Genomic DNA, 19,635 nt, shown 5'->3' with positions numbered 1-19,635 from the left:
GACCTCCCACTGCCTCTCGGACCTCCCACTGCCTCGCGGACCTCCCATTGCCTCTCAGTGCAGTGCGAAGGCTGCTTTCACATTTGAACCCATCTCCTACTTATGTTGTTCTTCTACTTGGCAAACTTTCAAAGGAGCTGGCTGGTGACCCAGGCCAGTCTTCTCACAGAGCTTCTGTGAGAGGGCAGCCAGTGTGCCAGTGGGAGAGAGAAGAAAGTTATGTCTGAAGAGTTCTTTCCTTACAAAGGTCATGTGTATACACATATAGATACACATATATATAATGGTTTAAAAACAAAAAAATTCAAAGCAATATGTGTAATTCAACTTCAGCTACATTTATCATTTAATACACTACTTGTCATTAGCCAATGGAAAAAAAATTTTTATATAATAACTAGCCATTCATTTTGTTGACTGGTTTGGGGGCTTAAAAAATGAATTTCCATCTCTTAACATGACAGCTTATAAAATTCAACCGTGTGTGAGGGAACATTCTCACTATATTTTGGTTATAAATCAAAATTCAGCCAGGTCTTGAGTGATGTAAATGGATAGGTCTGCAGCCTTTCTCCTCACCACCTGCCACCTCTGTGGCTCTATGATTCCTGCAAATGGGCTGGGACCCAACAGCCAGAGCTATTCCAGTGTCTTCAGTATAGGACCCCTGGTGCTGCCCCCAAGGAGGAGAATTTACGTAATGTGGATTTATGTAAAGCAAGGGCTTTCTGCACATCTGGTAACACAGGGGACACGGGGTGGGCCTAGCAGTCTGGAAGAACCAGATTCAAATCCTGCCTCAGACTCCCTCACAAGTCATTTAGCCTCTGACTGCCTCTGTTTCCTCAACTGTAAAATGGAGATAAAAACAGTATCTACCTTCCAGTATTGTTGTGAGGATCAAAAGAGGTAATCTCTGTAAAGCACTCAGCACATAGTTACCGGCACAAAGCAAGTACTATAGAAATGCTGGTTGTAATTATCCTATTTGTTGTTATTAATCGTATGAAATCAACCCGATGCAGAACCAAATTAAAGATCGGGTATGTCAGGTGTTGAACCAAATAGCGCAAACTTTTGTTCGCAGAAAAAAGTTCAACTTTGGAATTCATTTCACATAATATGTTATGTTCAACATTTTCAAGTTGTAAGGTATTTTATTAAAAATGCTCTTTCTATTAAAAAAATCTTAAAATAAACTGAAACTGAAATCTTGCAGGTAATAGTAAGTAGGAGGTCTTATGAGATTAAAAAAAAAATTCTTAAAGAAAGCCCCAGAACAAACTTCCATAATTTAAAATAGAATAAAATTTTATATGTTATAATTACACAGGGGACTGAAAGCATTAACTTGGATCTCTGTGGGGATAAAACTCATCCAAGTCATTACCGTAAGCACTTGATAGGTAAATTTAAAATGTTATGAGTAGAATGAAAGACTGTGGTGGTGGGGGTTGCTTCACAACAGACTTGATTTGGGTTCTCGAAACAAGTTCTTGAAAAAAAGATTTGAGGAACTAGTGTTCTGGAGTCATGGTTGTTCCCGCATTGATCAGTGCCATGGTAGTATAAACCTTTCTCCCGGTTCTGCTCACATCTCCCTACATCAGTTCAGATGATTTTTTCCAGGCTTCTCTGACACTGCGCCTTTCATTGTTTCTTATGGCGCCATAATCTTCCATCATATTCTTAGACCATCATTGGCTCAGTCATTTCCCAATACGTGGGCACCATCTTTGTTTCCAGATTTTGCAACAACAAAAAGCAGCAGCTATAATTTTTGTGTTGAGTAAGTGGGTCTTTTTCTGTGATTCCTTTGCAGGTTTAGTAGTTATCACTGGGTCAAAGGGCAGACAGGAGAGTGAGTGCAGGGGCACAGTTCCAAAAGGTATTAAGGAATGCCAACCTTTCACTATAATGCTTTGTGAATCTCTGTGTCAAGGCTCTTTCTTATACACAAAATGCTGCCTGGTTTTCCTTTCTAATGCATTCTCCTGTCCTCTGTTTTCATGGGTGGATTCATCCCACGCACATTTTCTTATGACAATTAATTGTTTTCTCCCTGATAGCCTCTAATTATTTTTCTTTTTTACTTCTGCTTCAATCCTTTAAAAAAAACAGTAGGTGGGGGAAGGGAAAGGGAATGAATACTAGTCACTGATCATTGAAATGCCCTGATCTCCACTCCTTACCCATCTTGTCTTCCCTCCCATCCCAGTCCCAGATGCCTGGCTGGAACACTATCTTAAAAGTATGTCATCTCTTTATCTCCCCTATTTGAAGCTTCCTTTATGGTGTGACTATTTTCTACCATAAGGCAGCCAGGCAGCACAATGGACAGAGCACTATGCTTGAAGTCAGGAAGACCTGAGTTCAAATCCAGACTCAGACACTTTCTATCTGTGTGACACTGAGCAACTCACAGTACCTCTCTTTTTGCCTCAGTTTCCTTATGTATAAAAGAAGGATAATAACAGCACCTACCTCTCAGAGTTATTGTGAGGATCAAACAATACTTGGAAATTGCTTGGCACTTACGTGACACCTTATGTGATACCTCCTGGTCAAATCAATCAGTATTTATTCAGTTTATTGTGATTTGATAGGTATCCATGATTGTACTAGTGAATTAAGCAGAACAGGATTAAGTTTAAGTTAGTTCTGTATGGTAATGCTGTTAGGATAAGAGATATAAATGATTAACCCATCATGACGATTATATTACTTATATTTATCAGCTAGATTCATATTATTAGAAATGTAGTAATAGTAGAATTGCTGTAAGGGCTCCCCATCCTCCACCCCAACTCTATAACATGCTGTAATAAGGTTCATTTGCTGGTACGATACCTCCTTACCCCTCTGAATCAATGCTGTTCTCTCCCTAGCCACCTTGGCTTCAAAACCACAATTTCCTTGGACCCTAGGATACTGTTGGTCAAACACTAGGATCTTAGGACTTGTGGAAGGCCCTGAGATGTTGTGGAAGGTTCTTAGGACCTCTGGAAAGCCCCAGCAGAGATAACCTGGAGTTGATGACATGTGGAAGGTCTCATGACCTGTGAAATTCCTGTTGACAAAGTGGTTATGATTATGGATATGCTCCTCAACCAATCAGGAAATTGTACTATTTCTTCCATTTTTAGTGTGCTCTCAATTTGGGTAAATACTGGTCACCCTCAAGCAATAGGAGTCCCTGAGCGTGAGGAAGATCTTGGGCCAATTAATTAGGGACTCTGGGACTCCCTAATAAATTGATTAATCTTGTTTGGAATTCTAAGTGACTTCTGCTACAAACTGGAGTTTTTTGGCCCACACTTACCAGGCCCTATATGGATGTTAGTTCTTATTATCATTATTATTGGGACTTTGTCTACTTCCTCACCAGCTCTACTCTCCTTCTTAAACTGCTCTTCTTCTCTCTCCTTCTGTTCACTTATTTCCCCCTTGAACTTGATGCATTTCTATCTTTTTTTTTTTTTTTTTTTGCCTGGCTCAGCTAAGAGTGAGGCTTATAATCTGTAGCTTATTCCTAAACCATCTCCATGTGTGTAGCCTAGATGGTGAGCTGTGGACAGCAGGGAATGCCTTTTACCTTCCTTTGTTTTCCCAGGCTTATCCAGGGCCTAGAACATAGCAGGCATTTATATGTTGTATCTGCATTGACGGACTGACTGGGCCCAGGGCTGATACCAGTTCACAAACACTACCCCATTCCCTGGATTCGGGGCTCTCTCCTCAACTCTGTTTGTGTCTCTTTCTCATCCCTTATCACCTACAAGGAGTTACCTTTGTCTGGTTCTAAACCCAATGGGTCCTAACAAGACCAAATACTGGAGGTCCCAAAGGGTTCTAAGGTCCCAGAGGGTCTGGTTCTATGGGATGCCTGGGAGTCTCTGCCTCCCAACTCCCTGACCTTAGAGTGGTCACCTCCATATCTTGCTGTTTATTTTCTGAGAATAGAGACAAAGACTGGGCCGTAGAAACCAGGAAAAGAACCTTGGGTTGATGAATTGTACAAACCTCAGCCTTTTATTACTACTTACAGTAAGGCAGTGGTTTCCATAGCTACCCATAAGATGTTGCACAGAGACAGAGAAAATCGTGAAACTGGGCTGTCTGCACCCACTACAAATTTAGGTTATATGATCTCAGGGGGCCCTCACTGTGCCGAGGCAGTCCTTTGACATCTCTGTCTTTTCCTACTATCAGGAGGAGCTTTTCCAAATCTTTCTATTCTTCCCCAATTCTTTCATTTGGTTTGCTTACCCCAATACTCTCACCTAAACACTTGGCCTCATATTATACTAAAAAAAAATTAGACACTTATCAAGACCTTTATTATCTCCTCCTCATCTCAAATGAGTCAGATGTCTTCTTTTTCCTCCACTGCCCTGGTCTCCCATGAATAGATGGCCATTATGGTGGCCAAGGCAAACCCTATTACATGCCTTAATGATCTCAGTCCATCCCATCTCCCAGCCAGCATATTCCCTCCTGTACCACCCCAATTCTTCCACAAATGTTCAATCTCTCCTTCTACTGATCCCTGCCCTGCTGCCATAAATAAAACCATGTGTCCTCAACCCTGAAAAAAGCCTCACACGGTCCATTCATCCCCATTAGACATTGACCTGCATCCTTTCTTCCTTTCATGGCTAAATACCTAGAGAGGGCCATCAACAATTAGTGTTTCACACTCCTTTCATCTTCTTCTCTTCAAAACTCTCCGCACTCCAGGTTTCAATGTCATTGCTCAACTGAAAGTGCTCTCTGCAAAGTGACCAACAACTTCCTAATTGCTGAATCCAGTGGATTTTCCTCAATTCTCATCCTTCTTGACCTCTCTGCAGCCTTTGAGATGGATAGTCAATTGTCCCTTGATACTCATTTCTCTTTAGGTTTTGGTGACAATACTTTCTCCTGGTTCCACCCCTACGTGGCCCAAAACTAAACTCACTGTCTTTCCCCAAGCTCTCCTGCCTCCTTATTTTCTTCTTGCTACCCAGGGCACCACCTTCCCAATCATCCAGGCTCGTCACCTAGGTGTCACCACTCATCATCATCCCTCAGACAGTCACATCCACCCATACTCAACATCGGGGAAAGTCTTATTGACTCTGCCTTTGTAACATCTCTCCCACACGTCCCCTCCTCTCCCAACGTTCAGGCCCCAATCACCTCACACCCGAGGTATTCTGAGAGCCTGCTGGTTGGCCTCACTGTCTCAAGTATCTTTCCAGTCCACTCAATCCTCCATCCAGCTGTCAAATTCACCTTCCTAAAGTGCACTTCTGATCATGTCACCGCCTGCTCCACAAACTCCCTTAGCTCCCGATTCCCAGGACCCAATATAAAATCCTCTGCTTGGCTCTTAAAGCCCTCCATCATCTGCCTCTCTCCTGCCCCCCAGTCTTCTTTCACCTCACTCCCCCTCCACATGTGTGATGAGAAGCGGTACAGGCCTCCTCTTTGTTCCCTGATCAGGACGCTCCCCCTCCCGACTCCATGTTTTCTCTGACTGCCCCTCATGCTCACTCTGGCTTCCCTGAAGTCCCACTTAAAACCCCTCACTGTACAATAAGTCCTCTCCAATCCTCAGCCTTGGTGCCTTCCCTCCCTTGATTAGCTCCAATTTATCCTGGATGTATGGGGTCTGTACACAGTTGTGTGCATGTTGTCTTGCCACTAGAATGGGAAGTCCTTGAGAGCAGGGCTTGTCCCCTTCCTTTCTTTGTATCCCTGACACTCAGAACAGGGTCTGGCACATAGTAGGTGCTTACTACTTATGCACTTGAATAAAGCCTAGGAAAGAGTTCACATTGGACAGCCTCAGCCCCTTCTCAGATGCCTTCAGGAAAGTCCCATGCCCCAAAGCTCCAAACAATGACTTCTCGGAGGATCACAGACTTATTAATGGAAGGGAACTGAAAGGCTAAGGAGTCTGACCCCTTCTCCTCTACTACAGAAAAGGAAACTGGGGTTCAGAGGTTCAGTTACTTGCCCAGGATCCCACTGCTGAATTGTGTCCAAAAGCAAATTCCAAGTCAGGTCTGCCTGCCCCCAAGTCCTTAGCATTTCCTTCACTGCAACACATTGATGCCTCTTGTGATAATAGGCCTCACACCCCTGCTTTCATCTCACTCACCTGGCCAGGAGTTCCTTGGGCCTTTTTGCCCTAGCGTCCCTGGTGTTCCTCCTTGATGAAAAGGGGAGATCAGATCTTCTCTAGGCACTGGAAGCCCTGGGAGTATAGAATAAGGAAGGGATGAGGATAGAGAGAAATATACCACTCAGTCCTCATTAGAGAAAGAGGACACACAGGCAAGGAGGTAAGCACAGGACCGCTCCCAGAATGCCTCAAAGATTTTTTCTATGCTATTGATTGTTAGGATCTTGGGAGGGGGGCAGAGATCATGCGGAGAATTCCATCCTTTTTCACCTTTCACAGAAGGATGGATGCATTCCATAGCTTCCATTATCTAGAAATTAGGGGCAGCTCTTACTGTAGTGGTAACAAGTCTGAGTGGTGTTGAGCAGGGACCTATTGTTGTCTAATCGATGTGACCCAGAGTGAACTGGGTTTAAGGCATGGCCTTTGGGAATGAAATCTAGCCAGTGAACCCCAAGATAACTAGGCAGGTTTCAGCCATCAAAATGGACCTTCCTTGGGCAGAACACAGTCAGGTAAGGCCATGATACCCCATTCTGGGAGAGGAGAGGATGAGCTGAATTGCCCAACTGGAGCTAGCCAGCTGGATCCCCATTCAGGCAGCTCAGACTACTCACAGGTTGTGGTTTGCCCTTCATCCTTGAAGAGGACCATGACATCGGGAGGTGATGCCATGACTTGCACTGAATTGGATTTAAGTGAGGGAGGGCTGTGTAAAGTCACCAGCCTCACTTTCTCCTCTAGAGCCATCTGGTCCGGTGGCCAGATAGAGATCAGGACAACTGGAGATGGCCCAAGAGGCAGTGGGAGACCTTAGCCTTTTTTTTTTTTTTAGGCAATTGGGTTAAGTGACTTGCCTAGGGTCACACAGCTAGTGTCAAGTGTGTGAGGCTGGATTTGTACTCAGGTCCTCCTGACTCCAGGGCCAGTGCTGTATCCACTGCTTCACCTAGCTGCCCCGACCTTAGCCTTTTTAAGCCATGGTCTTTCCAGAGTTCTCACTTTGAGTGAGGCAGTATCCATTCAGTTCATTAAAAAAAAAAAATCAAACTGGGAGAGGTAGATCCTCAGGCTTGCTGGCCAAAGAGAAACAATCACTATTTATGTTCACTCTTTTTTTTTTTTTAATTAAAAGGGCCATCTCTTGACTCACTTCTTCAACAGCTCTAATCACTGAATGGGCACTGCCTCACATAACCAGAAGGTTATGTTACCTCTGTTTGCCTCAGTCCCATTAACTAAGAAATGGGATAATAATAGTACCAAACCCACAGGGATGTTGTGAGGATCAAATGATTATAATTCTAAAGCGCTTTGCCCAGTTTGGGACACAGAAAGGTGTGCAGTGATGCTCAGTCCCTTCCCTTCCTTTCCCACCATCTGGGCTGGAATTTGAAGGAGAATAAGGAGACACTTGCTATACCCGGCAGGTTTAGGAGCAAGGAGCTCGAGACTGATGCCTGTTAGCAAGAAGACCTTTCTGAAGTCTAGACCCCTCCCCAAGAGGAAGGGGTGCCTTGGAAGGCAGAGGGTTCCCTTCACTGCCCACCTTCAAGGAAAAGCTGCATGAGCAGTCTTCTGAGATTTTGCAAACAAAATTCACGTCCAGTTAGAGGTTAGACTAGATAACGTCTGAGATTAGTTCCACATCTGAGAAAACTCAAGCTACATAAAACAGGAAAGAGACAATTTCAGGAGTGACCAAGTAAAGTCCCAGCTTCCTGTCATGTAATTCAAAGATGTCAGGATCCCCTCCCAACACCACCCCTCTTTCCACTCCTCTCTTTTTACTATCAGGAAACACCCTGTCTTCTAGAGCTAAGGCCCAGCAAGCAGGCTGTGCCCTGAGCTTGGTATGGCAACAATCCTTTGTGCTCTTCCCCTAGATGAACGCTGCAGCCAAATCACAGGACTGACGGTCCCTGAGCTCAGGCAAGCACCAGCAGGACCGGACATGAAGCCCTGCGATGAATAGGCTTTTTGTCACTAGGCAACCTTGCCTCCCCGCTGCTGTTATGCTTTACTGTTTGATTCTTTGTGTAGCCACAACTATATATATATCAAGGTTTAGCCTCACTGCCTTGGGTCTCCCCTGAGAAGACCCTGGCCCGCATGTCTAGTTTCCCTCTTCCAAGAGAATAAAGAAGGCTTTTTGCCTATGACCTCTGTGACACTGGTCATTGATTTTCAGAATTTGACAAAGACCTTGCGGACCCTGTGGAGAGACCAGCACTTTTGCCTTTTGAATCACTGATAAAGGCTCAAACCCTGCACTCTAGGGAGGGAATGAAGACATTCCTTTGATGGCAGGTTCAGTGTTACCAGAGGACATGGTCCTTACCCAGGGTCAGCAGGTTCTGGGCATTCTCCAGCATGACCTCCTTGTACAGCTCTTTCTGAGAATGGTCCAAGAGGCCCCACTCCTCCTGGGTGAAGTTCACAGCCACGTCCTTGAATGTCACCAACTCCTAAACCATCAAAAGTCACATGACTTAGAGCTGAAAGAGTCCAGAATTCATCTAGTCCAACCCTCATCAACCTCCAGGAGGAAACTGAGGCACAGAGGGGAGGTGCCCAAAACTCCTATCGCCTTTAAGGGTGTCAGAGCCAACCCTTGAAACCATAGTCATTAACAGCCCAGTGGAATGTTGAGAAAAGCATTTTATATTGGAAGTTTGAATCCTGCTGGAATAATAAAAACTGGAGAAATGTCTAACTACGAAATACTTCTCCCTATGGAATCAGGGAGAAGGTAGGCGCTCTGTCAGTGAGATATGAGAGTCTGTGAAGGAGAAGGAGAGGTGATGTGAAATTCCTCCTTCTCAGAAGTGTCGTAAGTGATATGCTAAGAAAATTCTGTGCAGAGTTTGTGAGAAGCAGGCAAGTGCTGCGTATTCAAGGGTGGGGGCAATTGCCTGCCATCACTGAGAAAAGAACAGAGAAAAAGAAATTATCTAGCTGATTTCCTAAAAGGTTGTAATAGACTTATCTAGATGAAAACACAAAGAAGATTCTTAAACAATAATAATCACAATCTGGACTGAACTGAGTGGCCACGTTGGCTGATGCTGGGCAGGTCTGGGAGAGGACTGCACTCACCTGAGGTGGAGGTCTCTGGGTCCCAGGGGCCATTCCCTCTGTCTCCAGGCTCCCTGCTTGGGCCAGGCCTTGGTACTCTGAAGGCTAAGCTGGAAAGGAAGAAGGCTCACTGAGGGATAGAAGTCTTTCTCTTCTCTTCCTAGGCAGGAGACTGACCCACAGGAATTTATAGAGGGTGAGGTCCTATAGTAGTTACTAAGCCCCTGGCCCTGCCCTCAGGGAACAGACTCCAAACCAGGGGAGGTCAGCAAGGAGTGTCAGGTTAGGAAAAGAAGGTTTGAAAATGAAGACTATGTTCCACCCTCATGAATTCCTTCCCTTCTGTTACCCCTCCCTTCCTCCATCCTTCTAGAGATACTTAAAAGGCAGAAGGGGCTTGGGATCCCAGCTGGGATGAGACCAGTCAGGGCCTCAATGGCCCCTGACCCAGAGCTCTACCTCCATCTGATACTATGGGTGAGACATGAAGGTCGGGCAACTGTGACTCAATGGTAAAGGCGGGGGTGACACCCCAGACCTTTGAGATGTCATGGAGAGCCTTGACAAATAGCAGGGGCAGGGAGTATCCCGGAGAATCAAGCCTGGTTGGGAAGCCTGCTCCCCGCATAACTGCAGGACACTCACCAAGAGGTCTGATGGGAAAAATAAGGCCGAAGGGAAGGACAGCCAGCAGGCCCGGCGCAGTGAGGGGTCCTTGCTCAGACCTACCTGGGAGTTGCACGTTCAGAGCTGGCCTCCAAAAGGCAGAGAGATCTTGGCTGTGAGGGAAGGCAAAGAAATCTCTGCTGCAAAGGAAGAAAGCAGAGAGAGCTCAGCTCCAAGGGCTCCGGTTTTGAGCCAGCCTGCTCTGGGGGGCCTTCAAGTGTTCACTAAGACCCCATCATCTGCAAAAAGCATTTCTTGGCCCACCCTCTCTGATTTCCTGCAGTTTACCTTATATATATTTTGTGGGTAGGAAACAAGGAAACAAATGTTCATTAAGTGTCCACTATGTGCCAGGCACAACTGCTTTACAAATATTATCTCATCTGATCCTAACAAAAACTCTGTCATGTAGGTCCTACTACCACCATTTTACAGTATGGAAAATGGAAACCAACTCTCTCGGAAGGGAATGAGGCCAGATTTGAACTCAGGTTTTCCTGAATCCAGGCCCAGAACTCTATCCACTGTATGTCCCAGCTTCTGTTCATGGAAGTAGGTATGTATGTGTGTGTGTGTATAGTTATTTGCAAATTGTCTCCTGTTTTCTTTTTCCAATCTCAGAATCCCAAGAACCTATGAGTTGCTTAGTTTACACCAATTTTTAATAAAAGCTTGTTGACTTCTTTAAGTGACTAAATCCATTAGAATGTGAGCTCCTTGAGGACAGGGGCTGTTTCACCTCGCTTTGCACCCCAGCACTTAGCACAGTGCCTGGCACATAATCAATGCTTGTTGAATTACCATGAGTCCCCAGATCATGGAGATCTCAGCCATTCTCTCATTTTCTGCATTCCAAGATCTGTAATATCAACTGTATTCAAGAAATGAATCTCATTTTGAAGCATGGCTGGGGTCTGTTGAGAATGAGTTGGCTCAGATGTGTAACCGCAATGCGGGATATCCTACGTAGAATTTTATAATTTTCCTACACCATTTCATTACTTTTTTTTCGGCAATTTCTTTTCCAGGCCAACAAGATTTTATGACCTTGCCCGAGGAAAAGGTCTAAAGGCATCTGGTAAGTCTCCAAAGAACTTCTCACTTAAGTAGAATTTATAGGGTCTTTTGCACTTTTCCCAAACAGAAAGTTCTTCTTCTTATTCTTTTTAAAGCAAAATAGACCTAATTGCATACATAACAGTGTTTAAACATTGGTACCACAGTCTCTAACAACTTAATTCATCATTTCAAATCATTCAGGGCAATAGAAGAATTTCTCAAGGAAACAAGTTTCTAGGAATAATTTTTCAAATTGACAGTATTTCTTATACAATGGTTTCCCAAAAATCACAATAAAAGAAAAATTTGAAGCATAATATTATAAACAATGTTACAGATTTAAAACAAATCTTAATGCTTTGATAAAACAGATGTGAAACAAAATTTATTGCCAATCAAATAACACCAATTCAGTTGAGTGATTTCTGAATTATCTTACATAGAAAATCACTTTCTCCATTTATCAATTTGACACTCTAGACTGATTGCATTGAGATTCCAGTATAGAGTCATTTTGATCCAATAATGCTTTTAATTCTTATCTTTATCATTTCTAAACATATTGCCTTAATGTCAAATTTTAAGTGTATTTTGCATGACGGTGTGATCTACCTATACAGGGTCAAACATCACAATTATCCTAAGAGGAGCACATATGTGATTTTAAATGTGACTGCATTAGAATTTAGTTTAGGGCAAACTCAGTCCCATCAGAACTAGATTTACATTTACAAATGATATCATATAAAATCTCAATTTTTCCAAGAGTCATTTGCTGTCAGAATCTCAAAATATAGGGCCTACTACTTTGGGTTAGTCTACTGCCAAAGTTTTATTGTGGCAGTCTTTCTACTCAGAAGGAGGAAGAATCCCAGGACAGGAAGAGGGAGGGAGAGTGGGAGGTGATGGACAGGTGAAGGAGAAGGCACTCTAAGGGATAACCAGCCTGGTGGGTGATGGTTCAGAATTCCAGCCCTGTGGGGGACTAAGAGAAGGCTAAAGCAGAAGAGGGGTCATTCCCATGGCCATGGCATTGCAGCTGATGGAGACCAGGAATAGGGGCAGAGAGGAGGGCAGGGGCCTGAGTCCCTGGCCCTGAGTGTGAATGGAGGAAAAGCATGATCCTGGGGCCTCAGGCCACAGGCAGAGAGGGCCTCTTGGACCCTCCTGGAAGAGGCTTGGCCCACTGAGGCTCCTACAGCCTCTTCTGCTTCCCACATGGCCCACCTTCCTAGACAAACTCTTCCTTCTGGCAGACCTCGTAACTGAAAGTGGCAGTCCTTTTAGTTGAGATAACAATCTCTTAGAAATCCTGTGTTTGCAGGTCTCAGGTAGGTCTGAACCAGGAAGTCAGAAAGGTCAGATGGCCTCCCTTCTCTGACTAGCCTTGTAAGAACAGGATGTAGTCTTTGATGCCACCTTCATGCCAGGCTTCCTGCTTAATTCAGCTCTCACCCAGAAGCCCTGCTCTCCTGTCTGGAGAGAGTTCTCAACCAGCCCAACCCTTATTCCCTGCCTGTTGCTTTCTGACCATCTTTATGCCACTGCCTCCTAATTTCTTTCCTCCTTTCATTCTGGGAAACACAATCACATCTTTTGCACTCATATTCCTAATAGTTACCATTGAGGCTTTCATAAAGCAGGTGGATAATGGTTGTCAAAAGTGATTTTTTGAGAAAACATAAGTGACTCCATTTGATGCTCTACTGGCTGTTTTTATATCAATGTGCTGAATGTCCCCTTCAGAACCTCCCTTCCCCCAATCACTTTAAAACTCACAGACTCACTCACTGTGCTGTTATTCCGTCTAAGAAGGCACAAAGGGTTAAGCAAATGTTGGTTAACCTCCTGTCTAATCAAGCAGATACTGTTTTCTTTGGACTGGTGTAACTGTCCTTTGTACCAGACCTTTCTAACCCTAACCCTAAATTCACATCCTTTTTCTTTTGGTATCTATGTGCCCTGACCTGATCTTACCCAAACTTCTTTGTCAGCCTTCCTACAAGACCTCAGGGATCTTATCCATGCTCTATTTCATGTAGCTCAGGAAAAAGAGACTATCTCTTTGTCATCTGTGGAATTGGGACACACATATGTCTATCATCTACTGATAGAGTATGTCACACTGTTGTGTGACTGGGAACCTGTCTGTAACCTGTTTGAGGAAAACTAATTTTAATGCTATGTCATTTGATTATTAATTTGTAATGTTCCCTTCTCAGTTCAAAAGGCCTTCCAGTACATTTTAGCTGAGGAATCTACTCCCAGCCCCCAACACATCTACATGGGCTAAATACTGCTAGGGCTACCAAGGACCTGGAAAATTCATGTAATGTGGTGTATGTAGTTTCAGACAGTGTTGACTTGTAACTTAATATGAATAGCATTTATGTAGCCCTTAAAGGTTATGTGAAAAGAAGGGTCACTGGTAACTCTGGTGGGAGGAATTTCAATCAAGCAGAGGGTCAAGAAGTCACATGGGAAGATGCTGCAAAAGGAGTTTGGGGTCGGCCAATAGGGGTAGAGAGTAAAGCCCCACCCATGCCGTTGGCTCCCAGGGACTGCAGTCCTCCTGCTGTTGACTTCTTATGGACCATTTGCTTAGGAAAGCCTCAGCCCTCAAGGATCACTTCAATTTCCACTCTCAGGAGGTTTCTTACACCCAGCCTGACCTGACCATTCATTGTTTTGGCTTCATTTGTTACCTCAAACCCTTCAGAAAACCTTCTCCAATTCAGCTTACAACAATCAAGAGCAAATCTAATTCCACTCCAGTTTTTGGATGAGGTTTGTCAATCTATGCCCTGGGGCCCCACTCCCCAGCCCAGTAGTTTTTCCAACTAAAGGACCCCTCCTTGCCCACTGAAAAGATCAAAATTAATATTCCCTTAAGTTCCTACCATATTGATACTATAATTTATTTTAGGCTGCATTGATTTTTATAATTGAGTCTGCATTTGACTAAACCACTTTTCTATGTCCTTGAGTTGAGCTCAGGAATTCAGCCTTCCCTCTGAGTTAGTTTACAGTTATAATTAAAGAGAAAAACTGCTATCTATCATACTGTTAGCTCCTGGGAAAATTCCAGGACATTGGTTTGCTATCTTTGAAGACCTCCAAGGTGATGTGGCATATTTCCATAAGATACATGGTCCATCCTGGCCTGTCCTTGTATAACTAAGAAGGGTCTCACGTGCCTCCGATAGCCTCAGGTGCAGATGAGGCCCATAAAACAATGCAGACAACATTAAAACAATGAATATTCCTTTAATGATCAGAGAGGGACATGATTGGTCTTGCCTGAATGCCAACCCACATTTCTCAGTAAACCAACTATAATGTTCCAGGACTGCCAAGACCCTTTCTATCTTGTTTGTCAATAAAGCGGGTCCTCTCCTTCTCACTGGGGTTTCTGGCTTTACTGAGACTGCCAGTCTGACTTACATTGTTAACAGTTACACAAGTCACCACGAGTAACTGATGCTGCTTTGATTATTTACCTAAGTTTACCTCAGTTTCAAACATAAATCCAATATTCTCCTTTGGAAGGTAAGCTCCAGGAGCACGAGGAATATTTTAATTTTATTTCGTACTCCCTGGGTATTTGTATCTTCCTCAGCACCGAGCTAGAAACAAGGAAGCGCTTCATGGATTTCCATTTAAAAAAAGAAGAGCTCCAAACCCTATTCTACACTCCCTACCACCTGATTCCTCATTCCTCTCCTTTTCATGCCTCCTCCCCCAAAGTTTCAACCTAACTACATCCAGCCCTTCCACTGTGCCTCCTGGAATGCCGGTTCTATAGGCAACAAGCTTCCCTTTATCTTAATTCTATTCCTTTCCCACTCCATATATCAAGAAGCTCTCCCCGAAACCTGGCTCTTCCCTGCTGACAAGCCTCCCTGGCCACCCTCTCCAGTGCTGGATACACTTCCACCCTTTCTCCTTGGTTTACTGTCAAGGCAGGGGAGTTGGACAACTCCTTGCTTCCTGTGGACACTTTCAGGTTCTCCCCTCTCCTCCAACACTTAATGACAACATGAATCTTTAGTATATGTACAGGAAATGGCATAATATCTTTGGATCTGAATAGAAAAGAAGAAAAGTTGGGCAAAACACTGAAAATGACATGGGTCCAACTGAAAGGAGCAAAGCTATTTTTCAGCTTAGCAAATGACATTTACAGAAAATGACCATGAGATAGTGGGTGTAAACTGGTCGGTACAGAACAGTAGAAAGTTGGTCTGTGGTCAGCAAGGTGAAAAGGATAAAATCACAAAAGAATCTGAAGAAAAGGACTGAAAGTGCAATGTAGAAAGACCTTCTAGTGCTGAGGGCAGAGCATGCTCAGCACAGGGTTTAAGTTCCAGTCTCAGCTGCAAATTTCCCTCATCCTCAAAACCCTCACTTGATACGTGCATCCGGACTGAGGGTCATCCCATTCCTCCTGCCTTTTGTGGTGAAACACCTTGAGAAGACTCAGACAGGTGCCTCCAACTTGCTCTTCCCTCACCCTCCTGTCTGCTCTCCACAATCTGACCTCTGACCTCACCATTCAACCAAAACGGCTCTCTCCATAGAGATCAAGGATCCATCATCTGCTCAATCCAAAGGCCTTTTCTCAATCATCTTCCTTCTTGAACTTTCTGTCCATCATTCTCTTCTCCCTGACACTCCCTTCTCTCCAGTTTCTCTGGGACACTGTTCCTTCTTGGTTCTCCTCCTCTACATCTGACAGATGCTTCTCAGTTGTAACTGGAGTTACAAATTATAGACGTCCCCCTCAAAGACTTTAGCTATAAAAGGAAGGAGAGATAAAAGGGTGATCGCTAGCTAGGACGCAGACTGATCAACTGGGCATTTTTTGAGGAAGCAAAATGATTGCGCGCAGTACAAAGTTATCTGTTGGGAAGGAGCCAGTACACAGGGAAAGACTGAAGATTATTGACAAAAGGGGATAATAGATGAGGCCATCTGCTGGGGAAAAGGGGATGGAATAGGATTGTTTGTGCATCTAGAGAGGTTTGTCTTGGCAAGGGGGAAAGCTACTTCTTCCTGTGAGACAGGACTAATGGCGGCAACATCTGCAGAAGACTTCTGAGCAACATGAGATGAGGATGAAGAGAGAAGAGGAGGCCTTGGTGAAGCATTCACTTTTTTTTTTTTTTTTTAGAAGGAAGAGAGAAGTTGTTCAATTAAGAAGTTGTGGGGAATGTTGCTATGAAGTTTTAAAGGGGAAGGAAAATTTTGGAGTAGATACTGTGAAGGTGGCGCATTGGAAGAATAATTACTTGCATTGTTTCAGTGACAGCCCAGTAGAGACGGGTAACCTAAATTTACAGGTGACCCAGTCATCACACTTTTGTGCCATTCTCCAGCACCATTCTGCTACATGTGAATGGCAGTCCAGATGGTAGATGGTGAGAGTAATCCGAGGTCAGGGGTCGGCAAGGCATGATGGGTGATAGACAACGGAACAAGAGATGAGATGCTCATACAAACTTGAAATGATTGGCCAAGAGGTCAAGAAAAGGAAGGATGGTGAGGGAATGCAGTGAAAGGTCCAGGGTTTGGAGGTCACACTGAGGACAAAGAATGTGGTTAACACCCATAAGGCAGAGGGAAAGAAGAAGTGCTAAGAGTCTAATCAGATAAAGAAATCTAGGAGTCCATGAGGATTGAAGCGGAACACTTGTGGGTGGTAGCAAGACCAAGGGCATGAACATGCATCTGAGCAGCTTTGGTGAAGCGGAGGAGAAGGTCATGGGCAGTGAGGAGAACGTGGACCATCTCTACGTATGCTGAGGTGCAGAGAAAGGCCCTGGGCCTGGCACTGAAGTAAGGGAGAAACAAAGGAGAACACCACCGAGGTTAGCAGACGACAACTACCAGAAATGGGACCAGGTGAAAAATGTGGACTGAATGAAACTCCCAGGAGGAGAGGCTACTGGGTAATGGCGGTGGTAGGAGAATCTGGAAACGGGCGACAAGCTGGTGTTGGGGAAATGTGGTGACGTCTCTTTTGTGCCCAAGGTCAGAGCTAGTGACAAGGTGTGTGTTCACACGCATCCCAGGCTGCCTCCTGCCTGCTAATGGTGGCTGCTTCTCCCGCTGGGGGCTTCTGACCTGAGCGTCCACTCTGGGGAAGGGCCCAGCCCAGCCGTCCCCCACTCTCTCACTACATCTTCACGCCTCAGCCCCTCTGGCCCATTCTCTCACTGGGGGAAGGGCCCAGCCCAGCTGTCCCTCGTTCCCCACAGGCCACCGGGCCCTTACAAGGGCTCCTTCTTGTCTTCCCCTTTTCCTCTGTCTTTCCAGGTGTTCTCCCCCAACCCCAGAATGCATGATCGTCAAGGACAGAGACTTTATTTCTTTTTGCTGGCACATGCATCCCTAGCACAGTGAGGGGCACACAGTAAGCACTTAATACATGCTCACTGACTGAGGTCACACAGTAAGCACTTAATACACGCTCACTAACCCCTCGGCCCTCCCCAGGTTGTGCTGGTTCATTTGGAAAGTGGCAGCAATGTAAAAAGTCTCAGTATTTCTCCACAAGGACCAAGCCTCTCCCCCAGGGTCAGGAAGGGGAGTCCTAATGACATCATCCTGAGTGCTCCCTCCTGCTCTGAGCCTGCAGAGGGGTTCTGGGGAACTCCTCCCCCAGCGGGGCTCTTGATCCCCATGGGCCACACTGGACAGGCCTGAGCTCTCCCTGCCTCCAGCAGGACTTCCAGGCCCTGTGACACCCACGACCGCGTGGGGCTTTTCCCCTCCTCTTACAGTAAAGGAAGCTGGGGCTGGGGGGGGCTGGTGTGGTTTCTTTGGCTGGGGAGGGGGTCCCCAAGGAGTGGTGACACCCCAAAGGCCAGCCCTACCCCTCCCTCCGCTCCCTCTCGGGGCCTGGCTCAGCTCCTAGGGTTCCCCAAAGAAGCAGCTCCTCCCCCCAATCACACGGGGCAGCCTGGGGAGCAGGTGAGAAACCCATGCAAAGCTGGGGGCTCCCCCAGACTCTCCGGGACCCCAGCAGCCGCCTCTGTCAAACACAGATGCACAAGCACCAGCACCTCCCCCATCGAAGCACACGCACGCACGCACGTGCAATCATACACAATTCAGACACACAATTCCATGCACATACGCCCTAGCCCCCAGCCCCTTCCCTCTGTCACACTCGCCTGTGCAATCACACTCTTGGATAAACATAACATAAGCACACACACTCAAGACACTCGCCCCCTCCACGCACACACACCTGCAAACACACTCAGGGACACAGCAGCCACTCCCGCATACACATGAACACTCAGCAGCCCCAGCCCCTTCCCTCTGCCACACACTTGCCTGTGCAACCACACTCTTGGACAAACACACGCAGACACCCAGACACTACCCCCCTCCCTTACCCTCTCACGCATTTGCGCACTTGCACACTCATCGGCCCCCCCCCCGGCCCTGCACTGTCACACACACTTCCACACGCAATCATACTCTGATAACCAGATGCACACGCAGACACCTCCAACCCCTCCCCCTGTTGCACACATTTGCACCCATGCACACACCAGTCCCCAGTTCCTCCCGTCACAAGCACTAGAACAAGCAATCACACTGTTGGTCGAACATATGTACACAACCTCAGACACCCCCCCAGCCCCTTCCCCATCCCACACCTTTGCACACATGCACACATGCACACGCGCACTCGTCCCACCCCTTCCCTCTGGCACACGCGCAAAGGCTTGCACGGACACTCCCACACTCACTAACCCAAGCAGGGTCCTGTGTGTCTGCTGGCGCCCCTGGGGGAGGGGGTAAGGTGGAGGAGGGGCTTCCCCGCCCTTCTGGGAGCCTGGGCCGCGCCTGCGCACTGACTCCCCCCGCCCCTCCCCCCCCCCCCCCCCCCCCCCGGGGGGGGGGGGCCCAAGAACAAAGGGCTGAACACACCGTGCAGTCCTTTGGGAAGTTGCGCCTGCGCACTTCTAGATTCCCAGCATACCCTGGGGCTCTGCAGCAGCCATAGGAGATGCTGCGGCGTGAGTGACGTCACGGCGCTGGCATTCTGGGAAATGGAGTCCACACAGGGGGCGCTCCCGCCCGCACCTGGCGGCCACGTGCTGAGCCGCGAGGCCCCAGAGGGCGTCGGGTCCTTTCGGCTCGTTCCTTTAGAAGAGCACCAAGCGCTGCAGGGAGGGCCTGGGGAGCCGGGTGCGAGGCCCCTTCGGCCGCAGGAACGCCAGCTCTCACCGTCACTGGAGGCGCCTGGCAGCCCCTGGGCAGGCTCTCCTCACCCCTCCCGGGCACTAGGGCAGCAGCCTCCTTTGGGGTCTCCCTGCCTCCAGTCTCTCCCCTAGTCCCGTCCAGACTCCATGCGATCCATCCTGGCAACATGATGGGGGTGCTCCCTCCCCTCCCCCACCGCTGTCCACCCAGGGTACAGCGTCTCAGCCCGACTCCCAGAGTCCTCACCTCCCCACAGCTTGACCCCGCACTGCTGGGGACTGTCCTCTGTTGAGTCCATAGCTGGCTCTCTTCTCTGCTGCCAGAGGTCCTTCTCCTTGAAGCTTCTTGAATGCCTTTGCCAGTCTTGCTGGGGTTCTGGATGGAGTATGTGCATGGAGCTTTTTCCTGACCAGGAGTGTTTCCTGCTGGGTTGCACA

The 19,635-nt window shown here is 46.6% G+C and overlaps 1 protein-coding gene across 1 annotated transcript in view; it reads right to left on the bottom strand.

The window, feature by feature from the left end:
* LOC114041531 (zinc finger protein 420-like) overlaps positions 1–18,834 on the bottom strand; it is a 22,982-nt gene extending 4,148 nt beyond the window's left edge. The window contains exons 1-5 of the mRNA XM_027860021.1: positions 18,746–18,834; positions 9,980–10,056; positions 9,272–9,360; positions 8,514–8,640; positions 6,149–6,244 (exon numbers count right to left, since the gene is read on the bottom strand). Of these exons, the coding sequence (XP_027715822.1) occupies positions 6,149–6,244; positions 8,514–8,640; positions 9,272–9,304 (256 nt within the window). The 5' untranslated portion in view covers positions 9,305–9,360; positions 9,980–10,056; positions 18,746–18,834. The remainder of the gene's footprint in view (positions 1–6,148; positions 6,245–8,513; positions 8,641–9,271; positions 9,361–9,979; positions 10,057–18,745) is intronic.
* Positions 18,835–19,635: the final 801 nt, after the last annotated feature.

Source organism: Vombatus ursinus, unplaced genomic scaffold (genome assembly GCF_900497805.2).
Source record: "Vombatus ursinus unplaced genomic scaffold, bare-nosed wombat genome assembly UNPS02014175.1, whole genome shotgun sequence".
Classification (NCBI taxonomy): domain Eukaryota; kingdom Metazoa; phylum Chordata; class Mammalia; order Diprotodontia; family Vombatidae; genus Vombatus; species Vombatus ursinus.
The sequence above is the reverse complement of the archived record's forward strand: the minus strand, read 5'-3'. Positions and strand labels throughout refer to the sequence as shown.